The 20,681-nt window shown below is 37.6% G+C and overlaps 5 protein-coding genes across 5 annotated transcripts; 2 read left to right on the plus strand and 3 right to left on the minus strand.

Annotated features, from left to right (window-relative positions):
* Positions 1–3,939: 3,939 nt before the first annotated feature.
* Dpy-30L2 (Dpy-30-like 2) lies at positions 3,940–4,767 on the plus strand. Its single transcript, XM_068286250.1, has 2 exons — positions 3,940–4,064; positions 4,132–4,767. Exon 2 carries the CDS (start codon positions 4,158–4,160, stop codon positions 4,539–4,541), a length of 384 nt encoding a protein of 127 aa, XP_068142351.1. The 5' UTR covers positions 3,940–4,064; positions 4,132–4,157; the 3' UTR covers positions 4,542–4,767.
* A 6,573-nt stretch (positions 4,768–11,340) lies between these two features.
* On the minus strand, positions 11,341–13,519 carry LOC137573863 (microspherule protein 1-like). The gene is made up of 3 exons (XM_068285926.1): positions 13,210–13,519; positions 12,220–13,148; positions 11,341–12,156 (listed from the first exon to the last, which is right to left on the minus strand). The coding sequence occupies exons 2-3, from the start codon at positions 12,841–12,843 to the stop codon at positions 11,440–11,442; spliced, it is 1,341 nt and encodes a 446-aa protein (XP_068142027.1). The 5' UTR covers positions 12,844–13,148; positions 13,210–13,519; the 3' UTR covers positions 11,341–11,439.
* Positions 13,520–13,658: 139 nt separating this feature from the next.
* On the minus strand, positions 13,659–15,732 carry LOC137573768 (microspherule protein 1-like). The gene is given in 4 exon segments (XM_068285797.1): positions 13,659–14,074; positions 14,076–14,501; positions 14,565–15,294; positions 15,353–15,732. Coding segments are annotated over 4 exon segments (1,740 nt in total). The 5' UTR covers positions 15,634–15,732; the 3' UTR covers positions 13,659–13,771.
* A 215-nt stretch (positions 15,733–15,947) lies between these two features.
* Positions 15,948–18,699, plus strand: LOC137573770 (caytaxin). Its single transcript, XM_068285799.1, has 4 exons — positions 15,948–16,152; positions 16,297–17,508; positions 17,565–17,675; positions 17,766–18,699. The coding sequence occupies exons 1-4, from the start codon at positions 16,148–16,150 to the stop codon at positions 17,884–17,886; spliced, it is 1,449 nt and encodes a 482-aa protein (XP_068141900.1). The 5' UTR covers positions 15,948–16,147; the 3' UTR covers positions 17,887–18,699.
* Positions 18,700–18,817: 118 nt separating this feature from the next.
* Positions 18,818–20,615, minus strand: Gr64f (Gustatory receptor 64f). Its single transcript, XM_068286121.1, is given in 7 exon segments — positions 18,818–18,910; positions 18,978–19,230; positions 19,290–19,444; positions 19,503–19,774; positions 19,838–20,265; positions 20,329–20,439; positions 20,521–20,615. Coding segments are annotated over 7 exon segments (1,407 nt in total).
* Positions 20,616–20,681: the final 66 nt, after the last annotated feature.

A 20,681-nucleotide genomic window follows, 5' to 3' on the forward strand; every position in this document is an offset into this window, starting at 1 on the left:
TATGCCTACAAAATTGTGGTCAAAGAAATTCGAATTGGGTTGACATTTTGTGCGGCACCAAAAGATAGTGAAAGTTGCACGAACAAGAAGAAGGCGAAGGCGACGAAGAAGAAGGGAAGCATGCGAAGAAGAAGCAAAAAAACAAAAAACAATAGCGCACAAGAAAAATTGAATTAAATTTCAACTCAGCTTCGACTTGGACTTCGACATGGGCCAATGCAAGTTGTTTATTGTTGTTGTTGTTGTTGCTGCTGCTGCTGCTCCTGGGTGTTTGGGTGTTTTTGGCCATGTTCAATGCTCGCTCGTGTTTTAATTTCGTGTTGTATAAAGTTTTGTTGTTTTTTTTTTTTTTTAGGTTTTTTTGTTTCTCTCTTTTTGATTTTCATTGTCAGCTCAATGTTTGGAGAGGCGTGCGGGCATGCAACTTGATGTGAGGAGGCTTCTTCTTTTGTAAAATGCTAAAACGTATTTCATAATTGCTGTTGTTGTATTTTTTTTTTCGGCTTTTATTTTTTTGGTCAGTCAATGCGCTGAAGCGAAAATTAATCATAGTAGTTAAATTGTTTAAGCTCTTGCTGTTGGTCTGCGTGTAAATGAACTTCACACACACACATGTGTGTGTGTGTGTGTGTGTGTGAATATGGTGGGAAAAGCATTTTATAACATTCCCAAACGTTTTACCATTGCAAAGAAATTGGAATTGGAACTTGGAACTTGCAACTTGAAATTGACTTTGGCATAGTTTTGTATGCGCCAAATGATTATCATATTTTGATGGCATTCATTTCAGTATGTATGTAATGTAGTGTGACTTTAGCTTGTGTCTCAGTCTGTGTGTGTGTGTGTGTGTGGGGGCTAACATCCAATGCATACAATGGATATAAGGCTGATAAACTGGCGACATCATGCTTGCTAGCGATTTTGGTATTACTTTGTCTTGATTCTTGCTGTGTGGGCAACACCAAAGCCAAAGCCAAAGGCTGCCTTCCGACTGCCCTCCGACTGGCTTGTTTTGCACTCTAACAAACTGTCAGCTTGTTGCACCGATCGAAATGATATATTTATGTACATATATTTATTATTTACCCGTAGACAGACAAAGAAGTGTGACAATCTGGCATGACGACCGTAGGCGTACAATGGAATTTTTGCCATTAAGAATGAAAACAAACAAAAAACTCAAACATTTTATACACATATACATAAGTGAATGCATTTTTCATGTTTGGCTAATTGATTGAATGCCAATTAAAAGGAGATTTTAGTTTGTTGTCTAGTAGTTGGTCCTCTCATCATACAATGTCCTCCCACATTGGTTACACTCATTTTGCCCTCTTAGAGCTGCCAACTGAAGTAACTAACCAATACACATATTAGAATCAGACTCAGAAGTCTTTATGTCCAAGTGTCCATTGTTGTTGTTGTGTACCTAGAAATCAAAAATGTTTACTTCCTTTTCACAGAACATGACTCCACCCTCTCGTAATCATCATCAACATCAGTAGCATCATCTTTTGGTGTATCATAATTAGACAATCTTCCCACATTACTCATCATCGTACATTGTATCTCAAATTATGACCGAGTCGCCCATAAAAACACAAATACAAGTTCAAACAGCAGCTGTGTCTAATTTGTTTAAAAACCCATTAAAAATGCCACAAAAAAAATTTAAAAAAACTAAAAAAGTGCAAACAAATTTCCATTGCGAATCGTGTGAACTAAACCAAAAGAGCTAAAAAAAAAAAAAAACAACACAAAATAGAATTTCAGCATACCAATCAAATTGCCTTTTTCTACATTAACTAAATTGGGTCACCCCCACCAAAAAAAAAAAAAAATAAATAAATAAAAAATAAAGTAATTCAAAATTGCAGCATCATTGGCAAAAAAAAAAAAAAAAACAAATTTATTTGGTTATTTTTTTTTATTTTAGTGATTTTAATCTATTTAAGGGGCGTATACAATTTATGGGCTGAATAAATTTATGCAAAAAATCGATGGAAGAAGGCAAACCAAAAATTCACTTTATCCCTGAGGCGATTTTGTCGGCGTGTTACATTTGAAATGATATTTAATAATATGTAATTGTGAAATGAGAAACATGAGAAAACAAAAAAAGCAAAGCAAAACGGTGGAAAAAAAAAAACTTTATTTTTTTTATTTGAAACTTGCATAATTAAACGATAAAGAAATGTAAAACAACAAGAAAAAAGCAGAAAAAAAGCCAGAAACAGAAATTTTTTTTTATAATTTATGGCTGTCACTTGGCCAGAGGTTTGGTTTGGTGTTTTTTTTTTTTTTTTTTTGTCCATTTCTATTTGCTATCTTTGTTCAAGGTCATCGAAATGTGGCAAGTGATTCAGTTTCTTTTCAAGTTGGCTAATTAATTCAGTTGCGCTAATTTTTGACTTTTTGGGTCTGGCCCTGTGTGGTAGTAGTTGTTGTTGTTGTTGTTTGTTTTTACCCCTTTTAATTATTTAATTTAGTTTGTTTTATTTCTCACTCACTTTACTCATTTACATTTTGCGCAATTGCAGCAGCATTTTTTTTTTTTTTTTTTTTTGTTATTATTATTTATTTTATCCAAAGAGAGATAAAATGGCCTAAACAAAAACAATTGCCCACGTGCTGCCCACCATATAGATGATAAAAGATACACAATTCAGGTGTGTGTGTGTGTGTGTGTGTGTGTTTGAAGTATCTCTGAAATAACATAATCATCTTCAGCAGACGATGGATGCCAGTGACCTTTCCTCTAGTCTTCAAGCAAATTACACGTTTTCCATCAAACACACACATAGATAACCAGACAGAGAGCAAAGAAGCTGGCAATAGCAGGAGAAAGAGATAGATGAAGAGAAAGAGAGAGAAACAGTTAAAGCGGGGAAGCCTTCATCAAAAATCTGCCACATCATAGACAAAAAACAAATTAAATCAAATTCCATGGAACGATCTCCTCCCCAACCCCCATCGAGCCGAAGTTGTTATACCCTTTTGTAGATGCAAAATCCTCTAGTAAGCATTCTATGACTTATACCCCATTTGGCAAGGGTATTTTTGAAATGTAATGCACGATTTTTGTTGAAATATTTGTTTTTTTTTTCTTCTTCTTCTGGCTAGTAGCTAGTTAAACAGTTAAGAAATAACGTTGATTCTTTTTCATATTCAAATTTAATTCCCTCTATCAAATATGGGTCAAATGCTACAGGTTTTTATTTTGTTTTGTCTTTGTTTTTGTTGTATTGAAAATGTGTTAATCGTTTGTTTTGTAGTCAATTATGAATTATTCAATAGGTTGTAGCTTTTTTTTTTTTGTTGATTTGATTTGAAATTTTGTTTGCAAAAAACAAAAGCTTAGTTTAAATATACGATTATTAAGTGGCATATTTGCACTTTACAACTTTTACAATGTTTAGAACACGTTTTAAACAGATTGAAAACGAAATTCTATTGGTTGTTGTTGTTGTTGTTACTCTTCTTTAGTATTACGATTACGAAGAGCAATGATATTTAAACAAGTAAGCGAATTGTCATTAAGTGTTCTTTAGAATGAGTTCTAAGCAAAGTCCCTTGGTTGGAGATCTTTTGGTGTTGGGTGTCAACCATGAGTCATTCAGGGGCATTAGTTAATATTATATTGTCCCGGCAATTGTTATAAATCAAAGTGAATTTAGTGTCGCTTTTAAAAATGGATGGTTTTTGTTTGTGGTTTTCTAGCAACAAATTAAACTGGAGGTCAACTCCGTATGGCTAGAAGATGGATTTATGGCTTGAGAGGGGTAATTTAAGAGTTTTATTTGGTGGGTTTTTTGGTGGGAAAAGTTAAGCAATTGTCGGCTAAATTTATTGAATATGTATGCCGAATCAAGTAGGCTATGATTCCAAGTCAAATGTACGCTGAATCAAGTAGGCTATGATTCCAAGTAGTCTCTGACAATCTATCAATGTCTAGTACCCAATCGACTTTAATACTTCATTCATTCCACAAACGTAGAAGCTACACGGCAGGAGCTCGAGAATAAAGAAATAAAATTACAAAATTAAATCGACCTTTTTCAAAAGTAAGTATAAAAATATACTTGAATATGTCTCGTGGACTTTTTGCACCAACAAACCATATATTCTAAGGACTACTGGATTCCGAGAAGCCCGAAATGTCAAGGATTACTGTCGAGGATATTGCAGCCGGCGGAGATGCCGGCAAGGATGATGGCTCCTTTAGCTATGCCAATGTCAATGACAATGCCAATGACAATGCCAATGACAATGCCAATGACTATGCAGGAACTGCACAAAATTCACAGGACAGTTTACTGACCGATTTGACCTTGTTGCCACTTGGCATTTGCCGTAAGCGTCGTGCCGATGTCAATTCCTTGCCTTTGCGCCAATATTTGGATCAGACTGTGGCACCAATACTACTACATGGCCTACAGGCCTTGGCCAGGGATCGTCCCAGTGATCCGATAAACTATTTGGCCACATACTTGTTGAAGAACAAGAATCGCTGCGATGAGGTGAAAACTGAACACGAATAGAAGAGGATGCGAAGGAGACACGGGGACGCTCTCTTCCATACACACATACAATTCAACGCTGATATAATCTAAATCACTTACCAGACAAATTCTCTTTACACACATTATTCTTTGCACACACTCACACACACACGAACAAGGAAAATAACACACTCAAAATTATCAAACACTTGCAAAAAAAATTAAAAAAAAACTACCAAATGTTGGAGGGAAATATTGCAACAAATTTGCAAACACTTTTTTTTCGTTTTTGTTTTTAATTTTTTATAAATTTTGCTTGGGCTTTGCTTCACGTTTTATTTTTATTTCACGGCTAATTCACACGCACAAATTATGATGATTCCTTGGCGAATTTTTGGCAACGTTGTCGTTTTTTAAGCCTTGTCTGTGCCTCATCACGCCAGAGCGCTTCAAAAAATTACGCAAAGTGCTTTTAATGAGTTCCGCTCTGAGCTGCTGCTGCTGCTGCTGCTGATGCACTTCCGATGCACAGAGTTGAGTGTGTTTTTTTCTTTTGTATCTTGTATCTTTCAGCTGGCTCTCTTTGTATCTGTATCTCAAAATGCACACGTCCGTCTGCTCAGCTGGCTCGTTTGCCACTAAAATGGCAGTACATTTAGTTTACAGTTTAAAAACTTTGAAAAATTTGAAATCAACGAAACGGTTTGGGCTCGGTAAACCGTCAGCGCTTCGTTTGCCACATTCGTCGTCTAAGCTTCGTTTCGAGCTTGATGCTTGGTCTAGCGAATGGCCCGCCAGTCCCCCCCTCCATCGACACGGCTGCCCCGTCCATTCCACCATCTGAAAGTGAGTCGCTGTGTAATTTTACCCTTTACTCATATATGCAGACAGATGAAAGGGTATCTCGAGAATGATTATAAATACGAACTTGTCTCCAGTCATCATAAAGAGGATTACAAGGTATCTAAGAGTCGTATTGAAATGCTTGTCATGGCTGTTAGAAGTAATCCACTTTATGATTTTTTTTTGTCAGGCCTTCTAAGCCGATTTCAGTTGACTTCTTTTGGCCCACCCGCAAATTGTCACGCGACAAAAACATAAAAAAAACCAAAAATGACTCAAAACATAAAATTATTATTACATCATCTTGGAATGGCTGGAATCTATAGCAGCGTTTATAGCAATTAAAACAAATTATCATCGATTGAATGGCAATCGGTTCTAAAGTTCAAATGGAAAAATTTTCATTTTTCTTTTTGTTTCGATATTGAAAAATTTGTTAAATGATTTAAATGTGTTAGAATGAAGCATTTTAGGCCCCTTTTGACAGACTTATTTTAAGAAATGAGAAATATTACATAAGTTTCTTAGCCTTCTTATTTAACAAGAAGTAAGCCAATTACTTCAGAGTCAACGCTTTTAGCAGGTCGCAAAACCCAAATATTTGGGGTCATTAGGCAAATTAGTAGATCACTTTTCCATGTCAAAAACGATTCGCAAAGATAATGCTCACTTTTTTTCATAATCAGAATCACAATCGATAATCGGACTGTAGTTTCATCAATTTCCAATCGTTTGCTAAAAGTTAAATCTCAATTAAAGCATATTTTGAAAGAAGATTTGAAAAAATTCAGAAAAAAAAAGTCATTATCTCATGCTAATTTTACCGAGGTTGGCAAAGTTTTAGTTCTTTAGGTTTTAATGGAAACTTAAAAATTACTTTCTTTTACTGATATATATTAATTTTGAAAATAGTTCCAAAATATTTGAGATATTTTTTTCCATCTATTTTCTGCAGACTGTATTTTAGGCAATTTTCAATCTCTAAAAGTTATATCTTAAAATGTGTAGTATAAATTGTAATGAAATTAAACATTGGATTAAAAAAAAAAAACATTCATAAAAAGAATTAGCAAGAGTATTCATACATTCTATTGATTTGCCAATTGATTTTTGTTTCTGTTAAATTGCATATTTTGATTGATATTTCTATGTGTTGCATAGTTTCATTTATTTTGTTTTTGTTTTTGAAAGGGTTTTGCCTTTTGATGGCCTTGGCCATTTCATGAGCCATCATAAGATCTCGATATCTTGACAGTTATAGCACCATAGAAAGACTGAAGTGCAAATATGTAATTATTCAAGGCTTAATAGATAATGGAATACTTTTGTATGAAATTATCTCAATCTCAAGACAAACAACTCAATGATCCCAAACATTAGAAATTTCCATGGCAAAGCCAAATTTAAAGATGTAATTTTTGCATTTCTCAATAGGAAACTGTATTTTTTGGATTTGGATTTAAAAACTTCAGTTTCCTCATTGTATTTTCAGTTCCTTAGAAGCTTAATCGGATTCGATTGAAAAAAATGAAAGAAACTTCAAACTTTGTGTGCCAAAACGCCTCAAGCCGCAAAACTAATCTCTAAAATGCGATATGAATAATAAGAAAACATTGCTAAGACTATGAAAATCAATAAACATATCACATTTGACTCATTAGAAAACCAAATAAAAAAATATTCCATTAAAGAAATAGAAGAAGAAAAGAAGAAAAAAAATATATATGGCAAAACAAAAACAAAACTCAACCCACATAGTATATAGTATGGAGGTATGTCTATATGTATCTATAACCGATCTTTGCCTTGTGGCTTGATTTAATTAAAGCACAACAAAGAAATACACATATGTACATATGTGTATATATGTGTGTATAACAAAATCAATCCCAAGTCGATGTAATTATTTGTTTCACAAAGCAAAAAATGGGAAAAAGAAAAAAATTATTGTATCTATAACTTTTTAAGCCACCAAAAGTGGAGTTGCAAATTGAAATTGACTTTTAGTTTATTTTGGCGGCGCCACACTGATTTCTTGTTGTTGTTGTTGTTGCTGTTGCTGTTGTTGTTAAACTGCGTGGGTGATTGACAGTCAAGTCGAACGCATTTCAAGGCCTCTCGGTGTCTCTCTATTGGAGTCCGGAGTCTGTGTCTCTGTCTGAGTCTGACGACTGATGACTGGTATATCTATCTATCTAACTATCTATCCATTGTTGGATACATTCAACTTTTAGCCGCTGGCTCAAAGCGTTTAAAGAAGTTTTAATTGTCGTCAAGCCTATAACGAATGCATCAAGTGGGCGTGGTGACGTCATCAGTGGCAAAATGACAGAGACAAACAACAACAACCAAATATATACATATATAAATCACAAGACTTGTAACAAAACATTTCATATGCAACACACGCAAGTTAGGCCAATGCGGAACATACATATTTCAATTCAATTTTTCTTCTTCTTCTATTTTCCAATTGCTTGCATACCCTTAACGATGTGTTAATTAACTATGATTAGAATGTTAACAATTGCTTGAATTTGAATTTGGCCATCTATTTAATAGATAGTTTGTCTTGTTTATTAGACTTCTCCATAAACACACATACACATATATGTATATAGAACTAATCGTAAGTATAGCGATCAATTGTGATCTTCAAATTGTTAGCTGAGCAACTGAACAAGTGAGTAGTGAACAAAATGAATGAAAAAAAAGGTACAAATGAAGAGAATCGTCCTTGAGAGCCTTAAGTAACTATTTGCAGGGTATTGAAAATGCGGTCAATTCACAATTATTAGCCTGTCCAGTGTTCATTTCATGTTCATTGTGATGTCTGATTATTTATGCGTTACATATACATACATATGTATGTAGGTATGAAACAAAAAACTTAAAAATAATTTAAATAATTCACATGACGCATGCGACAAAACCAAAAACTGAAATGAAACCGAACAAAACTATTTCTGTATAGTTTAATTGAAATGCGTATCAGATGTTCGGATTGAATTTGATTTTTTGGCATATCGATTCAGCAAATTGTTAAAGGCAATGTGCGGGGGGTGTTTCCCCCAAACTCCCTTCTCCGCCCTCCACCTCCTCGCTAATACTATTTGTTTTTCCTGCACAGTCACGAAGGTTTTGTATTTTTTTTATTTTATTTATTTTATGAAAGTTAAACTTGGAATGCAATGAGATAATCAATATGTTATGTCAGGCAAAAAAAACAAAAGCTATAAAACAAAAATAAAAAATAAAAACAAACTGAAAAACTAGGGCAAACAATTTTCAGGCGAAAAACAGAAAATTGGTTTCATAAATGATGAGATTTAGTTTTCCACTCACAACAATATATGAATTCGATCTTAGATCTAGAAATCTGTATAAGAGGGTTACAAAAATGTTTTAAATTTGCAAAAAATATTAAGTTTTATCCTTATAGAATTTAGTAATCTTGGCCTAGATAGTCCGGTAGAAGAAGGCAAGAAGACAAATTTCAACCATTTGACTCTAGAATTCAATTAATTTTCAATTTTTTTGCAATACGTTGTTTAACTTACCTAATGAATTATATGTAAGTATTATGGTGCTTGAACTATAAAATAAAAATGGAATTTAATTTTTCGTCAAATCAAGCATAAGATACTTTTCATCGCCTTTAGAAAAAATAGGCCCAAATATCTTCCCTCTCATTTTTTCAGCTACAGCTGATTAGCAATCAAAGATTTGGTTTAAATTCACTTTACTTTCCATGTACTGATAGAAACACACACACACAGACCCTCATTTTAATGGAATATTAAATTGACAAATTCAAATTCACAAATGATCTCAACGCCATGAAACTGTGAAAGTTCCCCCCCACACAAAATAAACTATCAGATAGAATCCAATCCAAATCGAATCGTATCGAATCTAGTGTCTATGCTCCACTTTTTTTCTCTCATTCGGATTTGGTTAAAAAACCAAACCAAAAAAAAAAAAAAAAAAAAAACTAACAGTTACAAAAACAACAGCATGACCTACGCTAATTCAGACTAATTTTAGCAGTTGCGACATCGCAAAAATATCGAAAAAGCACAACAAAAGTTCGCTGAACTGCACAAAAGATACAATATATAGATACACTTATTGTAAGACAAAAAAAAAAAAAAAAAAAAGAGCGAACCAAAACTTCATTAGTTCTCGCATCATCAGCCAAGAAAAGAAAGCCAAAAGACGAAACTGCACACAAATCAACACTGAAGAGGGAGATGGAGGAGGAGGAGGAGAAAGATGAGATGGTCATGGAACGAGGGGAAATGGCGGATGGGCTAGAAGAGGCAAGAAGAGCAGCACGAAATTCCTGGTATGGCTAGCGAACAAAAAATAAATTGACTTTTTATAGACAGTGACAACAATTAATTATATTTTAATATGCTGTGGATCTTGCGACAGCTTATTAGTTTATAGTGTCAACAATGCAAAGAACTTGAGAGAAGAAACCCAAAAGCTATGGACCCCGGGGATCGAACAGATCGACCTCCAGTAGAAGAAAGGCCGCCGTTTTGTGGAAAGTCATCGAACTTTCTCTCTATGATTCTCTTTTGACCACTAATTTCTATATTATGTTTCACGGGGCTTCTCTGTCAGTGGCTAAACATAATTAATTATGTTGATATTTTGTATCGGTTATGGTTCTATCACCTATACTAAAGTCTTCGATGTATGTTATTTGTTAGATTACAAGGTCGAGAACAATTCTAAAGCATTGAGATTCTCTCACATTTGGCTAATAATTACATATGGGAACTCATATATGTATATCTACATACTTAGTACAATCGTGTGAGGTTTTTGCCTTCTCGGATATTTCATTTTGCCAGCAATTCCCAAAGTTGACAAGAGAATGGTGGTTATGGTTAGAATTTGATATTTTAACAGCTGTAATTAATAGCAGCTTGCGCTTACGACTTTAAATTAGTCACAAATTAGCTAGCTACATACACCGCCGGCCATTGGCGGATCCAGAGGTAGATTATGGAAGGGGAACAAATTTACTTTAAATGTAATGTGACGATTTTTCTTAAGCCTTCTGCGTTCCGAGCCTTCTGAATCCGACGGTGATAGTATCGTAGTTAGTTGGTAAATTAAAGAACACAGAAAAGTAAGGCATACTGCGGGGGAGCCAATGAGTTTTTGAATAGAACTGGCTACAAAACAACAGAAATGCATATTAGGGAGGTTGTGGTAATATTTTAAAAGAACTAATATATCAAAATACCATGGCAAATGAGCAAGGGAAATGTAGCAAAAACGTAAAGAGGCGAACAAAAATGTGATGGATTGTCTTAAGCTTAAGCTGAAGAGTTTGTTGCATACTGTTTGGGGCATTTGGTTTTTCGATATTTGTACTGAGGAGAAATTGGCTTACATGGTTTGAGGGCATGTGAACATAAAGTTCATGTTTGTGATACATACTTCATTGTGCAAAGGAATTTTTGGCCAAGGGAGATCTTTCGATCTTTTTCCCTTTTAAAAACACCACTGACGCTCGCAAAACAAACACGCATAAACTTTTTGGTCACAAATAAAGATTCGCTAATGCCAAGCAAACTGATGGCGTAGGAAATTCTCAGTTCGATTCTTTGAATTATAAATGTAGGCTGGCGTTAGTTGCCCATTTACTAATCGAAATCCTGGTATGATTTCTGTCAATCAAGCCAATGGCAATGCATACTATTCGATATAGAAATAAAAGCCAACACTGAATGCCCTACAAAATCCACATTGAACGCAGTGAATGAATTTAGTTCAGCAGTAATACAGTAAAGGCCATTAAATCTGCCAACGTGTATTAGACATTCGCTTTGAAAGAGTATTTAATCGTACTTGGGCGTTTTGGCTGATTGCTTCCGTTCAATTGGAGGCGTTTGTTGGTAGATGGAGCACATTGACTTGTTGGTCAATGGTGGGCGGGCATGTTAACTTATGAGCGCACATGTGATTCTTGTTCTTGTTCATTGTTGTTATTTATTTTCAGAACTCGTTTTTAAAAGTGTTCATTAAGAATATTGAATATATTACATTTGGCATGACCTTGAACAGAGCAATATTATACAAGAGGATTCGATGTTTTGGCATTCTCCTGGCGTATGGCATTGATGATGTCATAGTAGACCAGGAAAATAAAACGTAGTCCACATACCTCCACAGTGGAATTATTGGCTAGACGTGTCTTCTGACCAGTTAAGAGTGGATTGCCATCGATTAGGATAGCCCTCTTACCCTCATTGGCAATGAAAAAGTCACCGTTACTGCGTAACTTGATGATGCCTTGACGACGGGAAATTTTCGCAGCTGGACCCTCTAGACTAAGATCCACATCCACCACATGGTTCTTGGTATCACGACCAAAAGAGATCTCCTTGGAGCGCATCAAGAAGCGCACATTGCGTCCACACAAGCATGCCAGGGATTGGCTATCAAAATTTGAGGACGATGAGGAAGCAGCCAGAATGCCCCAACGGAAGAGTTCATTTTCTAGCAAACGTATTTCGCGTTTTATACGACGATCCTCAAGTTCTAATTCTATGTCCACAGCCTCATCATATGGGTCTTGCAGATCATTGTCCAGTAATTCTTCTTCGGCTTCCGAGAAGGTCAACGGTTCTGTTCCATCGAGGGGTTTTACGCTTTGATCGGGCAACAGATAATACTGCTTAAGAAGGAGCCAATGATTTTGAAGGGATTTGGCAGTGCGAGCCGAATAGAAAACAGCGGCGTTTTTGTCCAACAACTCTTGAAATTGTTCCAGTTTCGGGATTTCCGTCTACGGAAGGAAAACCAGAAGATTTAACAATAGTTCATGGCAAACGCCTTCGCTCATACTTACGCTTTTAATGGTGCCCAACAGGTCCTCCTCTTGTACACTGTACAAGGCCTTTCGTTGAACGGATTCTACCAGTTCTGGGTGCAGATTTCGCATGGCGGAGACAGCTACGCGGGATACGGTTGGCTCGTACAGCAGGGCGTACCAACGCTGCTGCAATTCTTGCAACGTAAACATGCAAGAGAACTTCACTCCGCGATGAATCATACGTAAATCATTTGTTTGCTGCACATTAATAACAAGAGCTAGATCATCAATAGGCTTCCAACGACCTAGATCCTTCGTAGTAGGTGGACCGACTGGGCGGCGACGCTGGGACTTCTTTTTTGTCGAACGCGATGGTCGTGGTCGTGGTCGTGATTTTGGTCGTGATTTTGGTCGTGGTTTACGCCGATTAGACTGGGCACGCTGCGTTTTGGGCTTTGGATGCGATACGCGTCTAGCAGCACGGGTCGGTAAAGTAGGTTGATTGATTGTTGCTTCTGTTAAGGGCTCTGCCACCTGAATCGAAGTGCCAGGCACGCGTCTAGCAGCACGGGTCGGTAAAGTAGGTTGATTGATTGTTGCTTCTGTTAAGGGCTCTGCCACCTGAATCGAAGTGCCAGGCATGGAAGTTTCTGGCTGCATTATGGGCTTTGGATGCGTTACGCTTTTAGCAGCAAGGATCGGAAAAGTAGGTTGATTGATTTTTGCTTCTGTTGAGGGCTCTGTCACTTGGATGGAAGTGACAGGAAAAGGGTTTCTGCCGAACCTGGTGTCTCTGGATGTGCGGCAAACGAGCTGGCTTTCTCGAAAATTCCTGAAGAACTTAGTACTGTATTTCTTAGGCTATTGTGACGTTCAGCTTCGAGTCTGCTTCGATTTGTTGGTAGCGTCGCGTTGTACTCGACTATTTTATCATTAAATCGCTTTCGTTTGAAGTACGGGAAGAACTGAAAGAATTTAAGAGAATTCCGGGGATAACAGGAGCTATCAGCAAATTTATCAACTAACCTTCTAAGTTTTTGATTGTTTCCAATATTTATGGGAATTTATGGGATTGTTAATTTGATTTGTACTGGGCAAAGTCGGTGAGAGCTCTGATTTTAAAATCTTTGTGCCTGCTGCTGATTCTGTTTTCGGAATTGTAACATGTGCTATTTCTAAAGCATCGCCTACTTTGATCACAGAAGCTGTCAAATCCACTGTCAAATTTAGAGTTGACTTTTCCTCAATTCGTGTGACAGCCGTGGTAGATGAATGTAATCGACCCTTTTCCATAAGATGTCCTAAGCTTATTTGCAAGATTTCAAATATTTTCCTATTTGTTGCGCATAGCAGGGCTGCATTTAGTAAAAGATTGACTATCGATATCAGCGATAAGTCGGAATCGTTTTATCGAAAATTTAGATAGTAATTCTGTTCAACTACGTTCAGCAATGACTTATTGAGTCGACAAGAGCTTTAGCGTTTGTAGTTGTTTATTTTTGGAACTTGTTTAGCTAATTTTAAATTAAAAACATTGAATAAATTATATATTAGCATGTCCAAAATAAACTCCTTTTACCATTATAAACTAATTTAAGGGATTCGATGTTTTTGCGTTCTCCTGCCGTATTGCGTTGATGAGGTCATAGTTGACCAGGAAAGTGAATCGCAGACCAGACATCTCGACAGTACAATTATGGGCAAGCCGTGCCTTGTGGCCACTCAAAATCGGATTACTATCGATGAAGATCGCCCTCTTACCCTCATTAGCAATAAAGAAGTCGCCATTACTCCGCAATTTGATGGTGCCCTGACGACGGGAAATTTTCGCCGCCGGACCCTCTAGACTTAGGTCTACATCCACTACATAGTCTTTGGCATCACGACCAAAAAGAGATCTCCTTGGAGCGCATCAAATAGCGTACATTTCTCCCACATAAACATGCCAGGGTTTGATTATCAAACTCTGATGCTGCGGTCGGTCCTAGAACAGAGTCCACAAGAACGCCCCAACGGGAGAGCTCGTTTTCTAAGCAACGTATGTCGCGTTTTTTACGACGATCTGCAAGACCAGATTCAATTTCCACAGCCTCATCGTGAGCTTCTTGAAGATCATGATCGAAAATTTGTTCTTCGGCATCCGAGAAGGTCAACGGCTCTGTTCCATTGTAGGATTTCACACTTTGATCGGGCAATAGACTATACTGCTTAAGAAGGAGCCAATGATTTTGAAGAGATTTGCCAGTGCGAGCCCAATAAAAAACCGACGCATTTTTACTCAGCAGCTCTTGAAATTGTTCCAGTTTTGGCGTTTCCGTCTGCAAAAGGAAAATCTGATAATTTTTCCATAATTCATGGCAGAGGCCTTCGCTCATATTTACGCTTTTGATGGTTCCCAACAGGTCCTCCTCTTGTACACTGTACAAGGCCTTTCTTTGAACGGATTCTACCAGTTCTGGGTGCAGATTTCGCATGGCGGAGACAGCTATACGGGATACGGCTGGCTCGTACAGCAGGGCGTACCAACGCTGCTGCAATTCTTGCAACGTAAACTTGCAAGAGAACTTCACTCCCCGATGAATCATACGCAAATCATTTGTTTGTTGTACACCAATAATAAGAGCTAGATCATCAATAGGCTTCCATCGACCTAAATCTTTTGTGGCCATCGGACCGACTGGTCGGCGACGCTGGGACTTCTTATTTGACGAACGCACTGGTCGTGGTCTACGTTCAGTTGTCTGTGCACGATCCATTGTAGCCTTTGGATGCGACACGGTCTTAGCAGCTGCGATCGGTAATGTAGGTTGATTGGGCGTTGCTCCAGTTGAGGGTGAAGCTGGTATAAAAGTTGAAGATGCTGCCACCTGAATGGGAGTGCCAGGCAAAATGATTTCTGCCGAACCCGGTGTTAGGGCAGTCTCCGGGTGTGCGACAATGGGAAGTGGGCCAACTGAACCAGCTGTCCCTAAAATTCCTGGAAAATTTGGAAATGCATTTCTTGGGCGATTGTGCCGATGAGCATCAGCTCCACTGCGATTTGTCGGTATAGTCACATTATACTCGACAATTTCATCATCAAATCGCTTTCGCTTGATTGTTCGGGAAGAACTAGAAATACAGAGAATTCCTGGGGTAACAGAAGCAATTGACGAATGTATCAACTAACCTTCTACGCTTTTGATCGTTTTGAAGCTCAAGGGGAAGATTCTGAATTGATTTTCTAACAGGTAAAGTCGGCAACGGCTTTGTTGTTAAAACCCCAGTGACTGCTGGTTCTGTTGTTGTTGTTGTTGTAATTGTAACATTTGTTGTGGCTGGGGACCCGCCTACTTTTGTGGGCATTGCAGTCGAAGGCGTTAATACAGTCACAATGGAATTCAAGGACGCTGTGCACGCAGTGGGATTTGCATTATCTGTGCTAACAGAATGTAATATTGGCCCGTCCATGGTGATTTTTAATCAATTTTATTAAATCAAAGAATTTATATTTTTATGCGACGCAAGGCAAAGGTGCTACCGATAGAAAACTAAAAAAAAGCTATCGATAGTGTCGACAGTTTCGAGGAGTGTTCGCGATAGTTTATTAAGTTTTCTTTTTTTATTTATTGCAATGAATATTAAAATTTACAATGATATTAGCTTCCGAATGTTCGCTTAATACAAATATAGAATTCAAAATGCAACTTTTATGCTTTAATAAATGTTCGTTTACTTGAGTAGCAGAACTACTGGTTTCGTGCTATTTTTTAGCCATCTCAAGTACTGGCCTTGCCAGATCTGACCTATGTGAACATTGCAATAAAAATAGAGCAAAAACTGCGTCCATGAATATTTAAACTATTAAAAATATGTATGGAATCAAACAAAACTGATGCAGCCTAAAACAGGATCCTTGCCTAGATGAGTGGGCGTTATCGACCAACCTGAAGGGCTCACGCTAAGAACAGGAACCACAATAACAATGAGGCAAGTTCTGCTATTTCTTTTCTCTTACTATTTACGGAGGTGGCAACACTACAGCAAAGCGTCAGGCTGAGGATGCCAGAGGAGACGGATTCCATTAGAAGTCCTAACTCTGGGTATGACTAATCTAATTTAATCGATTTATAGTTTACACTACGCGGGATCCGAGTCCTCACAATCGGAGAGCAAAATGGACATCTCGGAGATGACGCCTACGGATTCAAATTCCACTGGCATCTCACCGCTGGCTGATAACGAGGTTGGTCCTCCCACTGCTGCTGTCCCGAACGCTTTGGACAATAGAATTATAGACTCCCGATCGGGAACCGAACTGATCTCCATTGATGCGACTGTTACGTCGAACATTCCCCAGATGCAACGCCAGATTATTGAGCGTACGCTGGCCAACAGTCATCCGTTGATGTCCCCGACGAATACCGACTCCGATTCGGAGCCATTTCAACAGGGCAAATGTCACAACTTTCCCGATGTTATTCCAGCTCAACCAGCCTCCGCCCATATACCAAGCGCCCGCATCATTAAGCCACAAGATGCCAAAGTCAGTTTGTTGCGTGGCCAAAGTCCCGATCTCTTGAGCAGCGAATCGGATGCGGATGTGTCTCAGTATTTGGCGGCAGTGGAATCGAATTTTCAGTCCGTTTCTCTGCTGCCTAACAATGCAAATGCAAATGGCAAATCTCTGCAACAGCAAAAAAGGAATAGCAAACGTGGACCTACACTTCCTGGGCAGGGAGAAGATATCTCTAGCCTCGATTCTATTTCTAATCATAGTTTTGATGATGACGAAGATATAGAACATAATTTGGCTTCGCTAAGTCCATCAAGTTCGCTAATCGATGGTCTGGATGGTGAAGACGATGATGACGATGACAATTGTGAGGGGCCAGAACTGTTGCCCGACAATGATGATGACTTGGATATGGAATTTGGCCTTATGGCCACAACACCCACACCAGCAGCAGCATCCTCAACAACGGCACCTGGTTCTTCCCTTCCGCAGTATACGGCTGCCGAAGAGCGACGCGATTCACGTAATTGGCAAAAGATTACCCTGCCTGATGGACGCACTCGAGAGATCGATATGCGAGTCATTGAGCCATATAAACGTGTACTCTCCCATGGTGGCTATTTGAAGGCTGGCGGTCAGAATGCAATCGTTATCTTTTGTGCCTGCCATTTGCCAGACAGGTCCCGAGCAGATTATAGCTATGTGATGGACAATCTCTTCCTCTATGTTGTGAAGACCTTAGAGCAGTTGGTCACTGATGATTATGTATTAATCTATCTGCACGGTGGTTCTAGTAGGCGAAATGTTCCACCTTTTCCTTGGCTCAAAAGGTAAGAAAAACAAAAATAATCCTACGAAATTATAAATTAATAATATTTTGCTTTAGATGCTATCAATTACTCGATCGCCGTTTACGAAAGAGTTTAAAGCACATGTATTTGGTGCATCCAACATTTTGGATCAAGTCGCTGGTGTGGATGGCGCGACCGTTTGTGAGGTAAGCGAAATTGAATGCATTTTATCTAATTATGTTCTATGTATATTTATTTATCTCTTTTTTTTTTTTTTTTTGTTTATTTCCATAAAGCACAAAATTCTGGCGCAAATTGATCTATGTTAAATCGCTAGAAGAACTTGGCCTCCATGTGGTAGTGGAGAAAGCAGCCATACCGGAGAAGGTGAAGCAGTATGATGCCAAGCGACACTGAAAGAGCAGCAGCATCAGCTCTAATCGACTCGACACTCGCGCATTCCGCCTTCAATACTTTTACTCCATCTCTGTCCCCTTGTTTAACTGTCTCTCTTTCTCTCACTCTATCTCTCTCTCTCTTTCTTGTTCTTTGGACGAGTCTTTTTTTATTATTTTCACTTAATTTTCTTTGCTAAACTCTACTTTAAGATCTCAATCTTTGTGATAGGTTATAATTGCTTTATCTTTCTTCTGGCAAACATCTCATCAGAACGAATCTCTCTTGATATCCAAACTAAAAGCGAGTCGTTCAATCGAAACATCGAACAAATTGTAATTTGTATTAGTAACCACATATACATACACTTACATATATATATATATATATATATGTTTAGATATATATATCATATTTCATGTAGCTTCCGCTTCATGTTTTTCTTAATTTTATTCAATATTTTTGTATAATTTTTTCGTAAACCATCAATATTAATGCAACCAGAAACCACCAAACTTCCGTACATTGTTACCTTTTCAACTTAAACTCAATTTAAATTTTAAGTAATTAAAAATGTTTAGCTGAATGTATCTCAAAAAAAAAAAATTATATATATATATTTATATATATATTGTATAGGCGGCACGACCCCATGCCAGTCATTCTATAGATGTGTCACCCTCGCCCTCATCTGTTTTAGTATTTAAGTAAAAGTAAAAAGAAAACTAGCGACCATTTGATACACTTGGAACACAATAACACATATAAGTATATGTATTGTAATATGTAGGCAACTTTATAGGCAATATAACCAAATGATATTAACAAGCGATATTTTATTGGTTTCTATAAGTCAAGCCCGGCTCGGCATCCGGCACACAAACACAACATATACAAATCGTTTTTAACGATTGCTTTAAAATATTGACAAAATAATAAAAAAAAATAAAAACTAAAAATAATAACTCTGCTGACAGTCCCACAAATCGTTGTCCTCGTGGAATTGAATAAGAACCAATTCGTATGTGACTATTGTGCCGGCTACCTGAAACCCGAAGGGAAATACAATGCCCAATCATCAGAAATTTTCAATTGGTATTATCTACACTTACACTTAAAACCAATTTTCTAGTTAAATGGAAAAACTTCATGCCACTAAGAGCCACCATATCGCTGGTGATTTCCTCTGAGAAACGCTTCACCTCCGCACACCAGGATTCTTTGGGCACACAGCGTAAATAACGTAAAGTGAGGCGCGATTCGTCATGCACCCAGGCGGAGTACAAGGATACGGCCAGAGTGCGTCCTATGAGGAAAATTAGCGAGAAATAAAAGTAGACCGCATGGGCAATTGAAGGCATATTGCTGAAAGAAACAAACTTCATAAAAGAGAATGTATTTATGTTGAGAGCACTAATACGAACTTCAAGCTTCTTAACAGCTGTACGCAGATGAAGTAGAGATTATTGGAAAAGGACACCATGGTTATAAAGGAAATGGCATTATCCATTTTATCGCACAACATGCAAATATTACGATATTGTATGCGACGCTCTGACCAATATGAAGGGGACATATTCTACAATATGTAAGTGACTTAGAAAAATATCTAGATTAACATGACTATTGACACTTACCATACCCTTAAACTTCTTCAGATTATCATTCAGTTGACGAAACTTGGAGGCCAAGCCGATGCTGATAATCATTACGAATATATCCATATAATTCCATATGAATGTGGAATATAAATTCTGAAGTTTACCCCATACAGCCAATAGATTGGAGTAATGGAATACATAGAATATCTCGTCGTTGGTATGCAAAAAATAATTCTCTATGGGATCGGAGGTTTGATTGCAATAGGCCGAATAGTTGACAGCTGAAAGCATGCTCAATAGATGCTCAGCTACGAAAGTGAAATTTAAGGATAATTTAGTTAGTTTTGATAATATTTATCACTGGATCTTACCAAAGGATAACATCATGCCAACAAACATGGTCATGCGTATGGTGTGGGCCATTTGCCATTTCTCTGTTTGGGTCTGATATTGCGGCAGGTCCTGCTCAATTTGATCCCAATAGAGCATTAGTTTCGGCCACTTTCGGGCCAAATTTAATGAATACACACAAACTAGGAAAATGCAAGCCCGAAATATGATTGGTTTAATGCTATTAAATGTTATGGGATCGTTTAAAACTTTGTATAAGGATAAACCCAGGTCCACCAGTGACGATGCTATGAAAATAAGACACCAGCAAGTCCGTAGATATCGCCATGAGAAGCGCAAATTACTAGGACGCTTTGAGGTAACTCCATAAACGGGCATCATGGCAAAAAATTGTGCAATAAGTAAAACCCGACCAACAGCCTCGTGGAAAGTACCATCGTAAAGGAATCTTTCACGCGTACTATATGGTAGCTCTATAAAAGGGAAGTAAATATGTAAGTTAAATTTAGACAATTCTTAATCCATACTATTTTTTTGCATAATCGGACTGGCTTTCTCATATTCATCTTCGATTTGCATTTGATAGGCCTCACAGCTTTCCTGAAAAACCCGTTTTCTTTTACTGTTCAGGGATATACAATATGTAGTTGTGAATATCTATCTGCATAACATATTTATTTAGCATTAACATTTTCCTATTTACCTCTCATGAAGTAAGTCCAGTTTTCGTAGTAGTGGAGATTTTGCCAACTTTTTCAGACGGCGCAATTTCAATCGTAGCCTGGGTAGGAACTTCATCCTTCTGTTGACACCGTTCAAGCACAATTAACTCTCTAAAATCAATGGTTTTGTTGGATTGGTGGT

Source organism: Drosophila tropicalis, unplaced genomic scaffold (genome assembly GCF_018151085.1).
Source record: "Drosophila tropicalis isolate 14030-0801.00 unplaced genomic scaffold, ASM1815108v1 contig_443, whole genome shotgun sequence".
NCBI classification, from domain to species: Eukaryota; Metazoa; Arthropoda; class Insecta; order Diptera; family Drosophilidae; genus Drosophila; species Drosophila tropicalis.

Bases quoted from the DNA above. Each gene is read 5' to 3' on its own strand.
- LOC137573863 (XM_068285926.1), bottom strand. From the start codon at position 12,843: ATGCAGCCAGAAACTTCCATGCCTGGCACTTCGATTCAGGTGGCAGAG. The intron at 12,157-12,219 runs GTAAGTATGAGC...TTCCTTCCGTAG, and splicing joins TGTTGGGCACCATTAAAAGC to ACGGAAATCCCGAAACTGGA.
- LOC137573770 (XM_068285799.1), top strand. The intron at 17,509-17,564 runs GTAAGAAAAACA...ATTTTGCTTTAG, and splicing joins CCTTTTCCTTGGCTCAAAAG to ATGCTATCAATTACTCGATC. The intron at 17,676-17,765 runs GTAAGCGAAATT...ATTTCCATAAAG, and splicing joins ATGGCGCGACCGTTTGTGAG to CACAAAATTCTGGCGCAAAT.
- Dpy-30L2 (XM_068286250.1), top strand. From the start codon at position 4,158: ATGTCAAGGATTACTGTCGAGGATATTGCAGCCGGCGGAGATGCCGGC.